This window comes from Leucopleurus acutus, assembly GCF_964270905.1.
Source record: "Leucopleurus acutus genome assembly, chromosome: 1".
In the NCBI taxonomy this organism is placed as follows: domain Eukaryota; kingdom Metazoa; phylum Chordata; class Mammalia; order Artiodactyla; family Delphinidae; genus Leucopleurus; species Leucopleurus acutus.
The window spans coordinates 86,333,613-86,353,603 of record NC_139142.1 but is presented as its reverse complement, the minus strand read 5'-3'; the positions used below and the strand labels follow the sequence as shown (position 1 = coordinate 86,353,603).

Below are 19,991 nucleotides of genomic sequence, written 5' to 3'. Positions count from 1 at the left end.
CAGCATTTTGCTGTGCCCATGGGTTGAATGACACTGTGCTTGCAGCCAAGTGTTGGGGTCACGACAGACCCTGAGGAAAGGACAGTAACAACTATGCATTAATTCAAATGTCTGCAAAATATATATTTAGTTTATTCCCTGGGCCCAGATGCTAACACCTGTAATCCTGACTCTAAGAGATAGCTTTAAGGCAAAACTGCACTTTTCCTTGAGGCAAGGCTCATGAGGCCCTGCAGAGGCCCCACTGTTCTTAGGACTGATAAGGCTGAAGATCTGTGCCAGGGAGGCAAAGCCTGAAGGCGGGAGAGACTAGGAGAGCCTGACAGCCACGGCCCACACTTGCACCCATCACACCAGGGGCCTGGCCCCGACCCCATGGCACTATCTGAGCTGTGGCCCAGACAACTGGCCTGTATGCCCATTCGATCAGCAGCCTGGCATAATTTTCTGGCCACCTGAACACACACCCTGACAGAGCAGATTCTCACCTGTGGCCGCTATCAGGTGAGAGAATGTAATCGTCACCCAGCTTTCTGTGCCCCATCCCAGGCTAGAAAAGACCTGGGCCTCCTGGAGCTCATTTCCCACGTGCTGGAACCAGGACCTACAGCTTCTGCACCTTCTCCCCTCTTTGCCCAGTAGAACCTTAAGCCTTGTGTTTACCAACTGATAGTGACAGGTGACCAGGAGGCCTCTTTGTTGGTTCAGGCACCACAGGGCTGGCGATAGCTGTTCCACTTGGCCAGTTGCTTCTTATATTTTCTTCAGCTAAACTTTCCTGAGGGAGCCCAGTGTGTCAGGCCATCATGATAATGATAACTGCTATTCTCTCTCTCACTCACACAGAACAGCTTTCTCGAAATATAATTCACACACACATCAAAAAAATCCATCCTTTTCAAAGTGTGCAATTCGATGGTTTTTAGTCCATTAACAGAATTGTGAAACTTGTGAAACAATCGCCACTATCTAATTTTGGAACATCTTCATCACCTTCAAAAATAAACCCTGTACCTATTAGCTGTCACTCCCTATCTCCTCTTCCCCACAGCCCCTGGCAACCAGTAGTGTACTTTTTGTCTCTCTGGATTTTCCTGTTCTGGATATTTCATATAAATGCAAGCATACAACATGTGATCTTTTGTAACTGGCTTCTTTCACTTAGCATAATGTTTTCAAGGTTCATTTGTGTTGTTACAGGTATCGGTACTTCATTCCTTTTTACTGCTGAATAATATTCCATTGTGTGGATGTACCACATTTTGTTTATTCACTTATCAGCTGATGGACATTTGGATTATTTCCACTTTGCAGCTGGTATGAATAATCCTGCTATGAACATTCATGCACAAGTTTCTGTGTGAACATAGTTTTCAATTCTCTTGGGTACATACCTAGGAGTGGAATTGCTGGGTCATATGGTAACTCTACGTTTAACAATCTGAAAAACTTCCAAACTGCTTTCCAAAGTGACTGCACCATTTTACAATCCCACCAGCAATGTGTGAGGGTTTGCGGTTCTCTTTGGATATTCACCACAGCTTTCTAAGATTGGTATTATAATCTACAACTTACAGTTAAGGCCACCGAGGCTCAGAAAAGGTAAGTAACTTGGCTATTACTTCCAAATGCCAGGCTCTTCCCCCTGTGACCAACGGCCAAGTATTAACCCTGTATCCCCAGTGAACAACTGTGTTTCTCACCCTTTTCCCTCTATGCCTGCATCACCCTGATGAGAAATCTTTATGTGTTACAGGATGTGTCAGGAAATGCTGCATTTCTGGCCTTCACTCCTTTTGGGTTTGTTGTTCTGCAAGGAAACAAGAGGGTCCACTTCATTAAATGGTGAGTATCTTTATTTCCAAAACAGGCTTTTTATACCTCACCAACTGGGGAGGGCTGTGGTTCCCATGTCCTATGTCTGTGATTGGGCGAGTTCTGGTTCTGAGCCCTCTCCAAAGCCTTGCATCCATAATGGTAACTGATGAAGGTAGTGGTCTCTTCTAGGGATCCTATGCTTCCGCAGGGGTGTTCCTGAGAGCCAACAGCCTCTCCAGAGAGAGAAAGGGTATGGAAAGTTGGTTTCTGGGTAGGATGAGACGTCTAGAGCTGGAGCCAATGTTAGGGAAGCAAAGTTCCCATGAGAACTGAGTCCTTGGGACTGTCCCCTGCTGAGGACCATAGCATCTGCAGGGATGTTTACTCCTTACCCACTCTCCTAACGAAGGAGGGCTTGCAATGACCCCTGCGGCAGATATAAGTTACCCTGTTGCTCTGGCAAAACACCCTCCTCGGACCAAACCCCACGGTGGGCCCTGCCTGCAGGAGCACAGATGCTGCTCTGTCTCCCGTCCCTCTTGAGGGCTTAGGTGTCCTCAGCCTCCAAGAGTCACATCCCCACTCTTTCTTCCCTCCCCCGCCTCTCCCGCTCCCAGTTCTAGCAGGCAAGAGCCACTGCTGCAGCCACAGCTGCTCGGAACTTCTTCCTGTCCGCCCACCTGTTGGGGTCTGTTCTGCTGCGTGGCTCTGTGAGCTGATGCAGCAGACTCTGGTTTGTTGATGGACGTTTGGCTCTCCTAGAGACCCGTTTTCTGGCCCACGCAAACATCTTGCAGCCTCATGTTGTATACTTTACTAAGCCCCTGTGATCTCTGAACCTTCCTGGGCCTTAGACTGCCAAGTCTAAGCTGGCCAGCTCCTCTCAGGGGCTTGGACAGGTGTCTTTCCCTGGCCCAGCAGAGCTCAGCCAGGGAAGCCTGCTCCTGTCTTGTTTCCTCCACCTTCTCAAGAAAAGCTAGCGGGGAACCTGATGACAGAGCTGCTCCCTGGTGAGCTTTCTGCTGGGGATGCTGCAGGCCAGCTCTCCTGCGACATCCTCTTCAGCTCCCCTGTTACCTTGTGGACAGACACCCCCTTTCCAGCCCTTGTGGCTCTTGTGAAGCTTGGCGACATGATCAACCACAGCGCTTGTGAAACTGCTCCCCAGACATGCCCGGCCAGGCCCCATTCCCCAGAAAACCCCTTCCCAGGGCAGCCTGCTGCACTGGGCTAACCGGTATGCTCCCCAACACGCCCATTTGCTACCCCTTCTCAAGCTGGCCCACTCACTGCACTTCTTGGGTGAAGATGGTGAGGGTTTGGGGTCTTCTGTCCAACAAGATACTTTTCAGAAAAAGACAGTGAACAGGGTCAGGCCACTGCTCTCCCAGGGAGGAGCACTTGCTCTTTGGAGACCTCTGGGTCATCTGATGTTCCTTAGAAGGCCCGGATCCTGGCCACACTCCAACCAGGGTAGCTGTCTTTATGAGGTGGCTGGTAGGGGGCATTTTAGCTAGAAACAGGTAGGACACACCGGGGCCTGTAGTCCCTAAAGTATCCTTACCCTCCAGAAGCCCTGCTGCTCACTGGGTTGTCCCAGACCCTTTTCCTTCTATAGCTTCTCTCACAGCCCATTTCTTCAGGACGTCTCTTCATATGCCTCAACTTTAAAGTAATAGATGTAAATTTAATCACACTTCCAATAGAAAATTTCCTACTTTCCTATCTTGCTTGTTGAAGCCTAGGATGATCTGTGTGCTTGTTTATATATCAATCAATTGATATTTATTGTATTCTGTATGTGTATGAGAGATTGATTGATTGGGAGGGAATCTAACAGGGAAGGAATCCCATGTGGCTTGTACTAGCTCAGAACTGGTGGTCAGAAGTTGTGAGCTCTCATCCTGACCCAGCTATGATTTCCAGGGAACAGGTGACCTTCCTCTGTCCCCTGAGTTTTGTCCAGTAGTAAATTGGGTACATTGTTTTCACTACCTTTCTGCTACTTTCTAGGATATTGAGGAAATCTCCCTAGAAATCACAAAGAGGAAGAAGCCAAGTGGAGGCAGATATGCATGGTCAGACCTCCTTGGGGGGGTCCCAGTTGGGTAGAAAAATAAAGACTCTGCCCCCAGTGAGGTAGGAGGGCCGTCAGGCTCCAGAGGGTAGCTGTGTCAGGCCAATGGAAGGGAAGTGAGGAGTTGACCAATGCTGAGGCCTAGTTCTCTGGCTCTCAGGGACATCCACCTAAGACCCCAGTCATTTTTCCATTTTGTAAATGTAACCAAGGCTGAGAGCAGTATGTGGAGGTGAGGTCTAAGTCGTGCCATGTACAGTAACCATGTCACTTCTTCTGATTTGTGTCTGTCCTGCGGGTGGATGTACCCCAGTATCCTGTTTGCCTCTTTTACTGCAGCCATTCACTGGGCTGGTGGCTTCAAGGATTTTTCTACAAAAACCCCTAAGCCCCTTTCCTGGTCAGTACGCTGCATGACTGTTCCATGTAATCTGTTCTCTCTCTTTGGTATGTTGCCCTGCCCCCCCTCCCTGAGATCGTTTGACATTTGTCTGCATTAAACTGCATTTTCCATCCAGTGGCACAGTCACCTGAAAGACTCAACTCCCTCAGAACCTGGTCGCATTGTTTTTCATTATTTGCTGTTATCTTGAACTTTGGCCTCATCAGCTACCTGTGGCATCTTACATTTGACAGTCCCATCAAGATAATGCACCTGTGTTATGAACCAAATCCCGAAATGGCCCAGGACCACTCTACCTAGACTCACTTCCCATGCAAACGTTTCCCTTTTACAGCCACTGTTGATGAGCCCGAAATCCTCCTATCACCCTATTATTATAGTGTGATTGACCAGAAAACTGTGGATTGAACTGTTTCAACAACTGTTCTCTAAGGCCCCTGCGCTGCTGTCTTGTTTCAGTTCTAATTTTGGCTAAAACTGTGTCTGTGCCTGGAGCCCCTTCCAGTCGGGGTGGGCTGTGCATCTACAAGACTTAGCTGTGAGCGAGCAGCCCACAGTGAGATGACGGGCGTTCTCTTTGTGCTTCTAGGAATGAGGTGACCAAGCTGAAATTTGAAGGAAAGACTTTTTATTTGTACGTAAGTCAGAAAGAGGTGAGTGCTGGCTTCCTTCTCTTCAGGGAGGGCTGGGGCACTGGGGTGGCTCCTGATGGCCAGGGCTGAACCAAAGTGGTCCATCCAGGCAGAGCTAAGCCCCCTGCATGCCAAGCCGGGACCAAGTTCAAGGCTGGAGGTGAGGAGACATGAGATGACGACAGGTGGCTGTAGGTCCTGGAGCACAGGGACTTCCTCAGGGATGCTGGTGACCCTCAGAGGTTCCATACCTCCAGGAAGTACAGAGTAAGATTCTTTTGCTTCCATATGAAAATTCCAGGAAGATAATACCAAAAAAAAAAAAAAGAAAGAAAGAAAGAAAGAAAATTCCAGATGAGAGTGCCACTTTCTCTGGGGAGGGCTCACTTGGTTCAAGCAGTGCCAGCAGAGACTTACTCTGATTGGACCTGCCAGGTGTGCCCTTCTGCACTGAACTCAGCTCTGTCCTGTGGGTGCTGCAGGCTTCTCTTCCGGCCAGCAGCCCCTTCCCCGTCTGAAGCCTCTCCCTGAGAGCACTGGGGAGCCTTCAGACAGCTCAGGGCTCAGTGTCCTGGGCCTCTTCACCCTTTGCTTTGCCATCCACGCTCAGCTGTTTCTATGTGGGATTTTTTGTAGGAAAAGAAAATTATTCTCACATATTTTGCTCCAACTCCAGAAGCCTGCAAGCATCTCTGGAAATGTGGGATAGAGAACCAAGCCTTCTACAAGTGAGTGGACACCTGGGATGGGAACTGCCTTTATCAGGGCCAAAGCCATAGAAGCTACTTTCAGAGGAACACTGGGCAGGAAAGTTTGAGAAACTCTGACAAAGGAGACATGAGATGACAAGGCTGGGCTTCCTTATAAAACTCAGACCCCTTTCCGGGTGGCTGTCTGTACCACCTGGAGGGTCAGAGCTGATGTCTGGGAATGTGTGTCAGCGGAGTTGCCCAAGGTGTCTACCTTGCGATGTTGTTGGACAGCCCCCAATGGCAAAGCAGTTCTGGGTCTTTTCAGGGTAAGGCTTGGGCCAGAGAAAGCCCACAGGTGCCTGACTTGAATAAAGCTGGCCCCTTGGAGCCATTCAGAGCCCAGAATACAAGAGCTCCATGAAGGAACAGGTGCAGCCCAGAGCAGCTCCCTAAGCCTTGGAGAGACTCTGGGGCCCGCTCCCCAGTGGGTGGCCTGGTGCTGAGCTGGGGTTGATACCAGCCCTTCCTGGTGTGTCACTGACAGAGGTGTTGCCAGTGACAGGCCAAGTGCTCAGGAGCCGGGGGTGGGGTAGCTGGAGGAAGCAAGGACTTGACTGTTACTGAGATAGCAGCTTTGGGGCAAAGGAGAGAGCTTAGCTTACCAAATGATTTTGTAAAGTATATTGAGGCTTTTGTGCCCAGTTTTCTTTGATTAAAAAAGTTGTTATAAAAGCATTAGGGAGCAAAGAAATAGCCCATCGAGAAACTGGGGTGATGCCAGATGAAGTGTATTTCGCTAAAACCCTTGGTCTTGTTTTTAAAATAGAATGCCATGACTTAGGCTTTAATAAGCTGCATCTTAATCAGAACAACATAAGACAGAATGTGTGGTATACTCCTCTCCTGACAGGCCATAGTTCTCCCTCCAGTAACCTGAAGGATCCAGAGCAGAATTGCTCTGGGCTGGGAGGGCACCATCTTCCTCCCCACTCAACAGACTCTGCTACCTGCTGACTGCTGTGGGATGCTGGCCCCCACAGGCTGTTTCTTGGGCAGGCTTTCTGAGTTGTATAATCAATTCTGTGCATTTGATACCAGAATCAGGGGTGAGTTGAATGGGCAGCCTGAATTCTCACCTGAGTGGGCTTCTTTCTTCTCATGGAGAAGACACTCGGAAGACTTTCATGTGGTCACCTTTCCCTCCTATTCAGTCCCTGGCTGTCCAAGGAAAGCCGAGAAAACATTTCAGCACCATTTCTGGAGGCCCTCCTTTGTTTTTCCGTCTGAGCCGTGGGAACAGAATTGTGCTTCTGAGCCTGTGACCAAACTCAGTTTCTGAGTCTTTCCTTAACAGATTGCCCACATCCACACTGGAAACCAAGGCCGCTTTTCACTGTTCTCCATGACTACTAATTAGGTGTTAAAAGCCTCTAGCCTGGGTCAGACCCTCATTTATGCCAAGTCGCTAGCAGGAGCCACTTCGGCCTCACTCAGAGTGTCTGTCATGGGCAGATCCCTGCCCCGCTTTTGGCCTAGTGCTTTGAAGGGAGCCGGTCAGGCTCAAGAAGGTGCTCAGAAAAAAATAACTTTACGTGTCTAACACGTATTAAATATTTTAAACCAAAAAAAAAAAAAGAAAAGAAAAGGAATGTGCTCAGACAGGAGAGTAAGTAGGCTCGGAGCCTCATGGAGCCCTGAGACAGGTGGGGATGGTGTCCCCAGCACCTGCTGTTCATGGATTATAGGGACAACTCCCTAAATATTCACTGCCCGCTCAGGACAAAGGCTTCAGACCAGTTCGGTTCCCAGCTGGGTTAGCACTACAGGCACCCAGGACGTGTTGTGGATGGGGTCAGGTCTTAGGAGATTCAATCTGGGCAGCTCTGCCCATGCTTCCCTTTCTAAGTGAGAGGAGTACAGGGATCAGAGCAGTCACTCAAGGGTGGCTTCCAGAGTCTCCACCTCAGCTGTTCACAGCCTTGAAAGTGGTATTAATGGGCTTTCTGGGGGAGGGCAAATGGTTCCAAGTTCAAACAAATGGTGGAACTTTTATTAAAGTTCAGCTAGTTTCTTCATTTCACGACTTCTCAGAGTCTCTAATGTGACAATATACTTTAGGTTCGCTCCAAGAAGGAGATGGAATAGGAAGGGCACTACTCTCTTCTCCACCCACAGTTACCCAGACATGGACATGAATTCTCAAATACTAGGACTGGAAGGGACTCCTGAGGTCAAGCAGTCCCAGCTCCACCATTTTATAGATAAGACTGAGGCTAAGAGAGGAAAAATTTGCCCAGGGTCACACTGCTAACCAGTGGCCTGGCTGAGATTCAGCAGGTGGCATTCTCTTTCCCTAACATTTATTCTCTCAGTCCCCATGGTGAACCCATGAGGCACTCTTGGGGAGCCCTCACTCTCCTAACGTGGAAGTGGATTGCAGCATGCCTGTCCATAGCACTGAGACCGTGAACACGGCCCTCAGGTGCTAAAGGAGTCAGAGACAAGCAGGGCTGTGAAGGGCCTTTTCCTGAGGGGTTTTTTCAAGTAGCCTTTGGAAGGAGCTGGGGACACAGCCTTAGGCTGTAAGGCATTGCAGACCATCTCTCACACCGGACTTTGCCTTGCTGCAGGCTGGAGAAGTCAAGCCAAGTCCGCACAGTGTCCAGCAGCAATTTATTCTTTAAAGGGAGCCGGTTCCGATACAGGTAAATAGTGACAGTAAGTAACCGTTATGGACCTATTTTCAGACCCTTCTCTGGAGAAGGGTGGCCCAGTGGTCCTTATCCTGAGAACAAAGACACTGGGAACCTCCAGAGAAGTGTGAGGTTTCCATCCGATTCTCCTGTCTCCTAACCTTTTGACTATTTCTTTCCTTCCCTGCAGCTGTTTGCCTGTAGGGGTTAAAATGTGTGTCTTCTCCTGCCCTTACAAAAGCAGCAAAATAAGAACTGTAAGAGTGATTCCTTTCATTTCTATCTAAAGATTTCATTTTTTTACAATATTTCTGGAACACGCTGGACAATGAGGAATCATTCCTAAATGAGGATGGAAGATCCCAAAGACCGCAGAGACAGAGAGCTGTCAGGACGCCTTAGAGCTCTTTACCCCAGCAAGCAAGCCCTACTCAGTGGCCTAAACATTGAGAAGGGGTAGGCCAAAGAGGCCACTTCCCAATTCAGCTCAATTACCTGAGATCTTACAGAGGAGCTCAGTCCTGGAACACTGTCTCATTTCTTGCTGCTTGTTCTATTTATACTACTTATAGTGGCCGAGTTGCAAAGGAAGTGATGGAGTCCAGTGCGAAGATCAAACGGGAGCCACCAGAAATACACAGGTAGGCACCAGGGGCTTATCCCCAGACCAGGTCCAGCTCAGATCTCAGACTCTTAAAAGAGCCAGCAGTTTGAGTACTGTGAAGATTCTGGCCATGATGGCTTCCAAACAGGGCAGCAGGGTGAAGAGACCCATCTCAGTCAACGGCATGGGAACAGGATGACCCTGGAGAATGAGGGAAGGTGGGCTAATGCAGATAGTACATCAGACCCAGGAGCCACCTTCCTGGGTAATTCTCTACCATCATCCCAAGTCCTGAAATTGGTCATAGACCTTGGAGGACATGCCCAAGCAGCAAGATTTCATTGGCTCTGGAAACAGGGCATTACAGGAAGCCAGTCACACTAGGTCTGAAATAGTTTCAGGATCCATGCTTTATGTTTAACTGTAAATCATAAATTTCCAGGAGGCCATCTCCTAAAACCTGGTAAGACTGAGGGAGAATATGATTGGCCAAAAGGTCTGGGGTTTGCCAACCAGACTGACCTCTGGGAATGGGAGCATTACTACCTGCCTTCACACGGACCCCCCTGCCCTCTGTGGGAAGTCAGGGGAGGCCGCATATCAGTCTTAGGCACATTTTTAGGAGCACCGCATATCCTGGGGCCCTACTCTCTGACAATCCTGCCCAGGGACCAGTGGCACCACTGCCACACTAAGGAAAGGTTCGGGTAGGTCTGGGATATAAGGAGGTTGACAAGTTTGAAGTAGTGTCTCTGACTGGGATTCAGGGACTAAAGGCAGAAAGCAGGTATTAAAGATTTTTAAAAACAAAACAAACCTTAACACAGCCAGGCAATTCTCAGGCAATTCTAGTAACCAGTCCTCAACTCTGAGTCCTGACCACATTTGTCAGTGCACTAAGTCAACAGAATTCTTTTTTTCTTTAACCTCAGAGCAGGGATGGTCCCCAGCCGCAGCTGTCCCTCCATAACCCATGGCCCAAGGCTGAGCAGCGTCCCTAGGACCCGGAGAAGAGCTGTTCACATCTCCATCATGGAAGGTGAGCATGAGCTCTGGAGATGACCTGGGGTTCCTCCAAGTTGTCACCTGGACCGGTTCCTCACAGGGACCTTGAAAAGAAGTGAATTTGCACTAGAGACAGCAGCAAGTTTCTCCAATGGTAGGGAGAATGTTTCATCCAGTCAATGGGAACACCAGCTGGGTGTCAGGTGAAGGGTAATCCCATCCAGCCCTGATGAGCTGTGGTCCAGGAGGGGTTTGTAGATCTGAGAGTATTAGACTAACCCTTTGGAAGAGAACCATGATCAAAGGCCTTATTTATGTGAGTACCTTAGTTGCTCCATTTGTAAAACCCCATGGGTTTCAAGGAAGCTGATGTACATGCAAGTACTTTAAAGAGATGAAAGCATTTACTGGGTAGGCAGCTAGCACAATGCAAAGAGCCCTGGTCAGGAAGTCAAGGATGAGGTCAAAATAGGAGCTCTGCCACACATTTTCTGGGCAGGTTGCTTAACCTCTCTGAGCCTGTTGCCCCCACTGTAGAAAGGGGTGGGGGGTGGGGGAAGGTGCCTTGGAAACTCCCAAGTATAATGGCTATGCAAGGTATGGAATTATTGAGGGCTGGCCATCATCAGACACAGCCCCCTGGTTTTCCCTCCTATCTTAGGCTGAGTGGGAGAAGTGAGCCCAGCTCTCTTATTTTGGGGTGTGCATCTCAGGAAAGTGGACTGTCTTCTCCTCTTTTGAGGAAACATAACTTTCTCCCCTCTCTGTGGCCCTTGTTCCCGTCTGTCCTGAGGCTGAAGCCACCAGGTTCATCCCAAGGCTCTTGCAGAAAGTCGGGACAGCTGTCCTCCCAGAGAAAAGGCCACCCCCTGGGGGAAGCTGGCCCTAATGCAGGTATCGCATAGGAGAGCAGCCTCAGGCATTACTGCTCCCCAGCATATGGAAGAATGTCCAGTAAAACCAGCATTCCCAGAAGAGGGAAGACTGAGGCCATCCATGTGGGGATATAACTCATTTGGAGTAGCTGCCAAGCAGGGTTAGCAAAACAACTCAGAGGTGGGGAGAACCATCCTCAAGCTCCCCCAAGACGAGCTGTGAGGCTGCCTCAGTTCCCAACCAGCTCTGGCTGTGCCTTCAGCCTCCTCCCAGAACCTGTCTTCTCCCATTGTAGCAGCAGTAGGCTCCTCAACATCCAAAACTGTCACCCATGCTTACAAAATGCCAGGGGAGGGTGCAGAAAGCTATTAGAGCAGAGACCCCCCCACCCCAGGGCCAGGGCACGGCCTCAAAAGCTTAGGCTCAGAACTTCACACCTGGCAGATTATAACACAGCAGGCCTCCATCTGCTACTCCCCAAGCCAACGTGCTCCTTACACCCCATGCCCAGTGGTGCCTATAGACAAGCACAGTCTTCATCCCCGGTCATGGCCCTCGAGGCCCATTAAGACTCAGAAGAGCGTGGGTAGAAGCTCAGAACTGCCCTGGCAGGAATGAAACTCACAGGCAGAATGTAATTCAGGGTGAGGAGAGGCAGATGGACATCTGGTTTGGATGTGAAAAAAAAATACAAGATTTTAGCAGTTGAGCGGCTCTATCAGTGCAGGGATCATCAAGCCTAGGGAAATAAAGAATGGATTATTTCAGGAGGTGAGAGTTCAGCTGCGTCATCTCTCAAGAGGGGGTTTTGCCTTTAAAGCACCTAACACGGCTGACCCTCACTGTTCACCCCAACCAGGCAGGGAAGGGTGAGAGGGACTTAATGGGGACCTCAGAGGAAGGACACAAACCATCAAAACGCCCAGGAAGTTATGGACATTTGAAATTGGTTCACGCTCCATCAGGGATTGTCTTTCCTATAGTCCATATGGCACATAATTAATATCACAGAAACCATTTGCCTTTTCCAGGGGAAAGCTTTGTTTGCTATCTCCAAAAACAGTGGGGAAAATTGCAAAAAACATTAACGTAACGTTACAGTTTGAATGAAACCATGTAATCTCAATGAACTGAGACCCTTAAAAAGAAGACTGCATTGGTTGGCCCTGCCCTCTGCTCTAGGGGATGCCAAGATAACACATGTTATTAGCACAGGCCTGACCCAGAGAGGACATTCAGGTATGTCAGTTCTTTCACCCATTGTGCCCCATGGGGCAGCCAGACAAATAGCGTAGATCCCAGTGGAGGAGGGGACGCAGCCCATTTCCAGCCCCAGAGCCACCGCCTTATACTTCAGAGCCACCCAACCCAAAGCCATTTTCTTTGTAGCTTCACATCCTGGATTTTCTGGGACAGTCCCGATTTCCCCTACTCTCTGGGATTATTCCTTGCCCTCTCTGTTCCTCACCCTCTGAGAGGTCTGGGGCCCTTATACGAGCCTCAGGGAAACAGCTACTGGCTGGGAAACCATTACCTTTTATAGCTCTAAGTCCTTCTGACTGAATCCAGTCCCCTGATAACGCTGGCCTCTCAGAGCTGCTCTTTCCCTGCAGCTCAGTCTGCTCTGAGACTCTCAGAGCCAACCTTTTCTCTCCAGCATGGGAGGCACTGCGAAAGGGCTGCTATGGCGTGAGATCAGTTGGTTTCCCATCCTTTCCCTCTGTACCTTCCCCGCCTGGCTGGTTCCCATGAAGAGATCAGCTGATTTCCACTGAAGAAGTACCTGCCTTCCTGGGCCACCATGGGGAAGAGTCTGATTAAGATTCACACCAGAGTCCGAGTTCAGCTCCGGTTGACTAATCACTGCCTTCGGCCCCTGAGTGTGCGCATCCTGAGGATGGGGCCCCGGCTCCAGGGTAGGCTCCTGACCACTGTGCCCCCTGGCCCACTGGGAGCCACCTCTGGGCAAGGCGATCAGCTGGAGCACCTCCAAGGTAAAAAGACACCCTCTGTTTTGCTGTGCCACTCACCCAGATCCCACCCACGGCACCCACCCCATCCATCCCAGAATAACAGGTTTGAGGCGAGTGGTGGTTTCTAGTGAAACCTGAAATTCTGTACAGGACTAACCTAGCATAGGAATAACCTTAACTTTATAGGTGAGGTCTGTTGGGGGAACAGAAGACTAACATTTACTGAGTAATTTTGTTTGTCAGGCTGTCTACTTAGAAATACGTATGTAGCCATTATCTTGTTTACTGAGAGCACCAACAACTCACTATAATGTGGCTTCTGGTGTCCCTCTGATTAGCTCTTTCTGATGTCACAGCCTTTGCCCCTCACCTTCCCCAGCAGCCTTAGGGCTGAATTGTAGGCCAGGCTATGACTGCACTAAGTGGCTTCCGGCAGCTATGCTGGTCATACATTGGAAGATCTGGCAGTCAGAGCTGTCCTTGTGAGGGGACAGCCCTTGAAAGGGTGTGAGGTGCCCTGTGCAACGGGGCTGAGGTTCCAGAGAACAGGGAGCCAGAAGAGTACTTGGGAAAGGAGCTGAGCCAGCAACATGTAAGATCAGAGCCTGGAAAGGTTTGTTTTATCAGAAACCCATTTCACACTCCCAGGTACGTGTTTCTCATGCTACACACGTGCAAATAGGGGAAGAAGGGAGGAACACTGGGGAAAACAGAAAACAGAGGAACATCAAAGGCTCTGGAACAAGGGACAGGCTCTTAATTTCACCTTATTTCACAACAGTTTCTTGGGCAATTGGGACCTAAGTCTAAGGCAGGTGCAGGCTGTTGACTTAATTCATCCTGGCCTGTTGTTCCACTCCCCGGAATCCAACTGCATGATCATTAGCACCATGGAATAGAAAGAGGCTTGGATCCTACCCTTGTCTTTGCCAGTAACAACCAACCACGTGACTGTAACCTCTTGCCCTCACCACTTCATGAAGTTGTTTAAAGATAAAATGGAAGTGCTTCAAAAAGTTTTAAACATTATACAAATTTAAGTATCTTTTTTTTTTTTTTTTTTTTTTTTTTTTTGCGGTACGCGGGCCTCTCACTGCTGTGGCCTCTCCCGTTGCGGAGCACAGGCTCCGGACGCGCAGGCTCAGCGGCCTTGGCTCACGGGCACAGCCGCTCCGCGGCATGTGGGATCTTCCCGGACCGGGGCACGAGCCCGTGTCCCCTGCATCGGCAGGCAGACTCTCAACCACTGCGCCACCAGGGAAGCCCCAAATTTAAGTATCTTATAGCATAGGGACAAAGGAAATACAGCCAGGACCGTGCAGCTTCTGAAAGCAGGAGCCGAGAGCTGCTGCTAATATACTAATGGTGAGGTGGTGGGGAGCAGAGACGGATAGCAGGGGGCTGCCATCTCCCCTGCCCATGCCAGCCACTCGTTCGTAACCCAGGGTTCATTCCTATGGAGAATCTTTTACTGTGTGTATGCCGAGACAGGCTACAGCAGGCTGGGCAGGCAGGCGGCCTGGCTGCAACTGGCTACCTACCAAGGAAGACGAGATACACTATTTCTGAAATGTTACTGGCACCTTTTAAAAGAGACCTTGGGGCTTCTGAAGCCAGCCCAGAACCAGAAAACTCCGTAATTGGCCCTGGTTAGGTCTTACCTTTACTAGCTGGGTGTCCAGCTGTCTGGGGCAGTCAGGGTCGATTTCAGAGCAACAGAAGGGGACGAGCTTCTCTTGATGTGGACCACAAAAGCAGGGAGAGCCACTCTGGAACCACCAATATGGCCAGGAGTAGAAAATACAGACACTGAACTTGAAAACAAGAAGCCATTTCCTTGGGAGCACTATGACATGGGCCACACTTGGTGACTCTGAGCTCTGACATCCTCTGGCCTGGGTGGCTGCTGTTTGGTTGAGGGGGGTAACCAGCTCCTGTTCTTCCCTACTAGAGCTTTGAGCCCTGGAAAGAAAGAAATGTTCCATCTAAGAAAGTAAAGAGATAATGAGTAGTTTTAGGGGCAGAAGACCCTTCCTCCTAACTAATGTAAGAGAATTTCCCACTGATGCAACAAGATCGTCTCAGAGACCACTCTGTACTCTGGAGTAGCTAAAGCAAGGGGAGCTGTCAGCCTGTTCTGGACCCGGCTCAGTCTAAGGTGAAAAGAGAGGGAGAGCACTTAGGAAGAGCAGATCAGGTTTTTACCTCCCACAAAGTCAGGACAGCTAGAACTGGGTGGCTGAGGAGCCTGATAGCAGCTGCAGAAATCCAAAAGATGAGCTCATGAGCTCAAGGAGCTGTGTGCCGGCTTGTTAGGAGGACACTCGGCTCCAGAATCTGTATTTGATGAGGCCCAGCTGGGCAAAACACAGTCTCCTCCACATTCCTGCCTCTCAAGGCCCTCGGCTCCCTGAACCATGACCCCAGCTCTGGCTGGGTCAGGGGTAGTCTGCGATTCTCTTTCAAATTGGGCTAAAGCCAGGCCCAAGACACCAAAGGCAAGAAAGGCAGAATCTTTAACCAATATGGCCAAAACTATAAGCAAAAAGAAAGAAACTTGCAACCAATGCCACTCTGGTTCCTGCTGCTTCTCTTGTCCTATTCTTGATGCATCAAAACAGAGTGCAGTGGCCATTGCTGCTGGTCACGTGGGGCGTGCAAAGGGGCTTCTCCTAAGATTTTAGTGACCAGATAAAGCAGGATAGGTGCTGCCTCCGCCTGACAGCGAAGTGGGTGCTGGCACACAGAAGGCCTGCTCATTTTCCTTTTGCCTTTCCAGGTCTCGAGTCCCTACGGGACAGTGCCCACTCCACCCCGGTACGTACCTCCTCCCACGGGGACACTTTCCTGCCTCACGTGAGAAGCAGCCGGGCAGACAGCAATGAGCGAGTCGCCGTGATCGCGGATGAGGCCTACAGCCCTGCAGACAGTGTGCTGCCCACCCCTGTGGCCGAGCACAGCCTGGAGCTGATGCTGCTTTCCCGGCAGATCAATGGGGCCACCTGCAGCATTGAGGAGGAGAAGGAGTGTGAGGCCAGCACCCCAACTGCTGCAGAGATGGAGGCCCTTGGGGGAGAGCTGAGGGCCCTGTGTCAGGGGCACGGCAGGCCAGAGGAGGAACAGGTGAATAAGTTTGTTTTAAGTGTCCTCCGTTTGCTCCTTGTGACCATGGGACTCCTCTTTGTTTTGCTCCTCCTCCTGATCATCCTTACCGAGTCCGACCTTGACATTGCCTTTTTCCGCGATATCCGCCAGACCCCCGAGTTTGAACAATTCCACTATCAATACTTTTGTCCCCTCAGGCGATGGTTTGCCTGCAAAATCCGCTCAGTGGTGAGCCTGCTCACTGACACCTGAGAAGGCATGAATCCTCCCAATAACTAGCCAGGTGGACCAAGGAGCCCGGCTACCCATTCCCAGCAATGGGACCCATCGCGGAACCATCGGCACATGTACCAAGTCCTCCTCTCATGACTCAAAGTCCACAGCCTAGGAGGGTCGTTTCCCAGAAGAAGAAAGGGATAGGCTCATGCCTTGTCTAAACTAACTGGGAAAACTCATTTCCTTCAGAGGTTCTTTCAAGAAAGGCTCGGCGACTCTGTTTCTCATCCTCCCAATTTGCAGGATAAAATTTTTGGTTTTGAATTTTGATTTTTCATAGATGTGTATTATTTTGAAAATATCAAAAATAATTTATTTTATTATTACTGATTCTCGCAGTAGTGTCACCTAGTAGATGGGACACTAGTTGGAGACTAGAGAGCTGTTGTCTTCTGTATTCTGCAGGAGCTTTCCTACTCAGTTCCAGTAGACTCATCACTGCAGCCTCAGCGGGGCAAGCCAGGGGTCTGGACAATGGGGACTGTCTAGGTTTTCTTCCCAGACAGAGCTTTTAAAAAAAAGTAAACATCCGTGTAGAATGATTAAATGGAAAGTTGCTTCTTATGACGGTCTGAGTTGGATTTTCTTTTCCTTTTATTTCTTTCAAATCTGAGCAGAGTGGGCATCTGAAGGGACCACCACTACAGCAGCAGCAGCAGCAGCAGGGGTGGGGTAAGTCTGTCCCCTTAGACTAGATCCTAGTGGGCATCACCATGAGTTTTGTATAATGAACTTAGACTTCTGTGGGGGTTTTTTCTGAAGACCCTCAAGACTTTTATAGTGCTCCAGAAGCATTAGGTGAATTCGGTGGTGCCAGGGATAGAACTGTCAGAAATGCAGGACTAAGTGTAGTTAACAGAAACCAGAGCTAAGGTACCTGAGAGACCGTTGAGGTCACAGAGCAGTACTTATTTTGTACAACACCATCCCCCCCAAAAAAGACTATTTCAATTTATATTTTAACAACAAAATGTATTTTCTTATCAATTCATATTTTGTTTTTACTTTATGGATTAAGAAAAATAGAGCCTGACGAACTTAAACGACACAAGGAAGAAACTGATCCTGAGAATAAAAAGCTTCAGAAAATAGAATTCCAAGATCAACAAACAGCCTGGGAAGGGACCAGGAAAAGAATCTCTTTAAATAGGAGTTCTAAGAGATGCCTACAAAAGAAGGTGAATGTGGCAGAGACCAAGACTTAGATGTAGAAATACTGCCCCCTAGCGTCATCCTCTGCACTGGGAAAATGAAAGTTGTAGGAAAGCACTTACCATCCTTGCCGAGGCTCCATGCAGAAGAGCAGCATGTGGAGGGTGAGTGTGGGGTCCGAGGCCCGAGCTCTGCAACTCTTACAACCACTCACACACAAGATCTTGTTTTCATCTCAGGGAGAGATTTCTAAGTCATCTGGGCCTGAGGACTTACGTAAGGACAGTCAGTGGACATATTCCTGGGACCCACATAACAGTGGAGCAGCTGCTGACACCCTATGATGCTGGGGAGCCTCAAATGCAGAACAGAATGAGTCACATGTAGATCTGCTTTCCCCTAGTTGTCCTCTGAGACAGCAGAACCATGTCCATATATAGAATCTAATAGCCATGGATAAACGGAGTTTTTCCTTTTTTAAGGTTGGGGGTGGTGCTGTGTTTCAAAATTTTAATTGCCCTTTTATCTAGACCAGGGGTCGGCAAACTTCTGCTGTAAAGTGCCAGATAGTAAATATTTTTTTATTTTGGTTTTGTGGGCCATACTCTGGCAACTACTCAACTCCGCCATCTTATCACAAAACAGCCATAGGTAGTACATAAACAAAGGAGCAAAGCTGTGTTCCAATAACATTTTTATTTATAAAAACAGGCAGTGAGCTGAATTTAGCCCACAGGCCATAATCTGCCAACCCCAAGCTAGACAATAAAACTGCTCCTTACCAGTGTGTAAGCAGAAAGAGGGTCAGCTCTGCTCCAATTCCTGACATGTGTTAAAGATCCGGGATCACTTCCCAGTAGACGCACTGGGGTTGCTTGTTTAAAGGGTGCTCGAACAACCAACCAGCAAAGAGATGTCTGATGCCAAGATGAGCAAGATCAACCACTGGAATGCTAAAACGCAGCCAGAATCTAAGGGAAGAGGGCCTGTCTGATCATTTCCATACCAGCAGAAATTTGGGCAGAATTACAAACATCTATTTTCAAAGTGACAAGACAAACTATGAGGGAGAGCCTAGTAAAGATTAGGGATCGCTTAGAACCAACTAGCCACTGCCACTTGTCATCTACACAGGAAAGGCTTTATTAGCACAGGACTGGAGTAAAACGGAGACTCAGAGAAGAAAAGGCTGTCAGGAAATAGGGGGCTGGTTTTAACCTGGATATCTACTGTCTTATGCAACATAGCAGATTACCTTTTAGTGTAGTGTTCCTACCTCAGTCTGTAGAATATGGTGTTTCTATGCAGTGAGTGATAGCCTCGACTCTGACCTTTCATATTCACATTAAAGAAAGATGCAGTATTCCATATCCTGGTACGTACTTGTGTCTAGAGTTCTAACAGTACAATAGTCCATGCCACTTCCTACAGCTGGATTTTGCTCTCTGAACAGAAACTTTTGGGTTATTTTTTTCCAGGGCTTATCCCACAAAATACAGATAGAAAAGTTTCCTTCAATTTGCTTTTCAAATAGTGCTTGAATAACAAACTTCCTTTGTTGGTGACTAGTCTTTTTTGGTATCTCCCCATCATTAGAAATTGTTCAAGTTTTTAACCTGATTTTACTGTGTTCCACTATGTCTCCTATTTTCTCTCAAAACTAGTTTTGATCTCATTGTAGAAAAAGCAGTGGTTTCCACAGCTTCATCTATCAGAGGAAATAAAACTCTTACTAAAGAATAGTGTACTGCATCTTTAAGCAGTAGAAGGTAAACTACCTGCAAATGTGAATTTCTTAGTTTCATTAAAAATATATATAGTTGTTAACCTCTTGTGTGCCAAAAATTATAAGTTACATTTTCCTTCAAAGCAATGTACTTTTTTCTACATATGCAGTATGTAGTTAGCATAAAATCATTGGTGCCATGAAAATTATTTTTAAACGTAAATAAATATTTAAATATCATAGAAGAGTGGACTCTTTTTTTTTTTTTTAACTTACAGCCTATCTCACTTTCTCCTCCTTAAAATTAACAACACATAGATAAAAGGATACCAGTGGGATTTACACAGCTGACTGCTGTCTGCGACTGGAATTATTTAAAATAATCATTTTGTTTATAGCCATCTATTATCCTTGTTCTTCCCCCCAAAATAAATACTATTAAGAACTTAGAAGCTGTAAGTGTGGAATAATTTTGGAGATGAATTGGACCACATTTTTCTGATGAGGAAAACCAAGAAATGATTTTCCCAAGGTTACACACAGTCTCAGAGCCCAAAGGAGAATCTAGATGGTCCAGCTTCTGCACCAGTGTTTGTAAGCCTGGAGTAAGAGAGAGAACAGCAAACACTTCCTATGAAGGGAACAGAATGATATCACCACTACAATTACAAACCTCATATTTACAACTTAACAACATACATTCCTTTAACACTATCTCATCTGATTCTGTAACCGTCACTCTAGCTATGGACTGGTAATGGTCTTCTAAATTCCATGAGGATAAAAAGTGAGACTAGGGTCCACCCTACTAGCTTATTATCTAATCTTCCTATTTTCAGTTCTACCTGCCTTCCAACCCTCCATTCTGCCACTAGATCATTTTCCTAAAGCACTGATCAGGTTATGTCACTTACTTCCAAATTTTAAGAGGTTCCTATTACCTTTAAAATGATATCCAG

The 19,991-nt window shown here is 48.1% G+C and overlaps 1 protein-coding gene across 6 annotated transcripts in view; it reads left to right on the top strand.

Annotated features, from left to right (window-relative positions):
• FRMD5 (FERM domain containing 5) overlaps positions 1-16,849 on the top strand; it is a gene marked incomplete at both ends in the record, with an annotated part of 341,415 nt that extends 324,566 nt beyond the window's left edge. For 2 of the 6 annotated variants that reach the window (XM_082854358.1, XM_082854356.1), the window contains 7 exons: positions 1,757-1,845; positions 4,888-4,951; positions 5,567-5,658; positions 8,253-8,327; positions 8,888-8,956; positions 9,852-9,958; positions 15,553-16,130. In XM_082854358.1, coding sequence (XP_082710484.1) covers positions 1,757-1,845; positions 4,888-4,951; positions 5,567-5,658; positions 8,253-8,327; positions 8,888-8,956; positions 9,852-9,958; positions 15,553-16,130 — 1,074 coding nt within the window. Of the gene's footprint in view, positions 1-1,756; positions 1,846-4,208; positions 4,296-4,887; positions 4,952-5,566; positions 5,659-8,252; positions 8,328-8,887; positions 8,957-9,851; positions 9,959-15,552; positions 16,131-16,771 lie in introns of those variants that run through there. The other 4 variants (XM_082854359.1, XM_082854357.1, XM_082854360.1 and 1 more) reach the window with 4 other exon arrangements.
• Between the last annotated feature and the right edge of the window lie 3,142 nt (positions 16,850-19,991).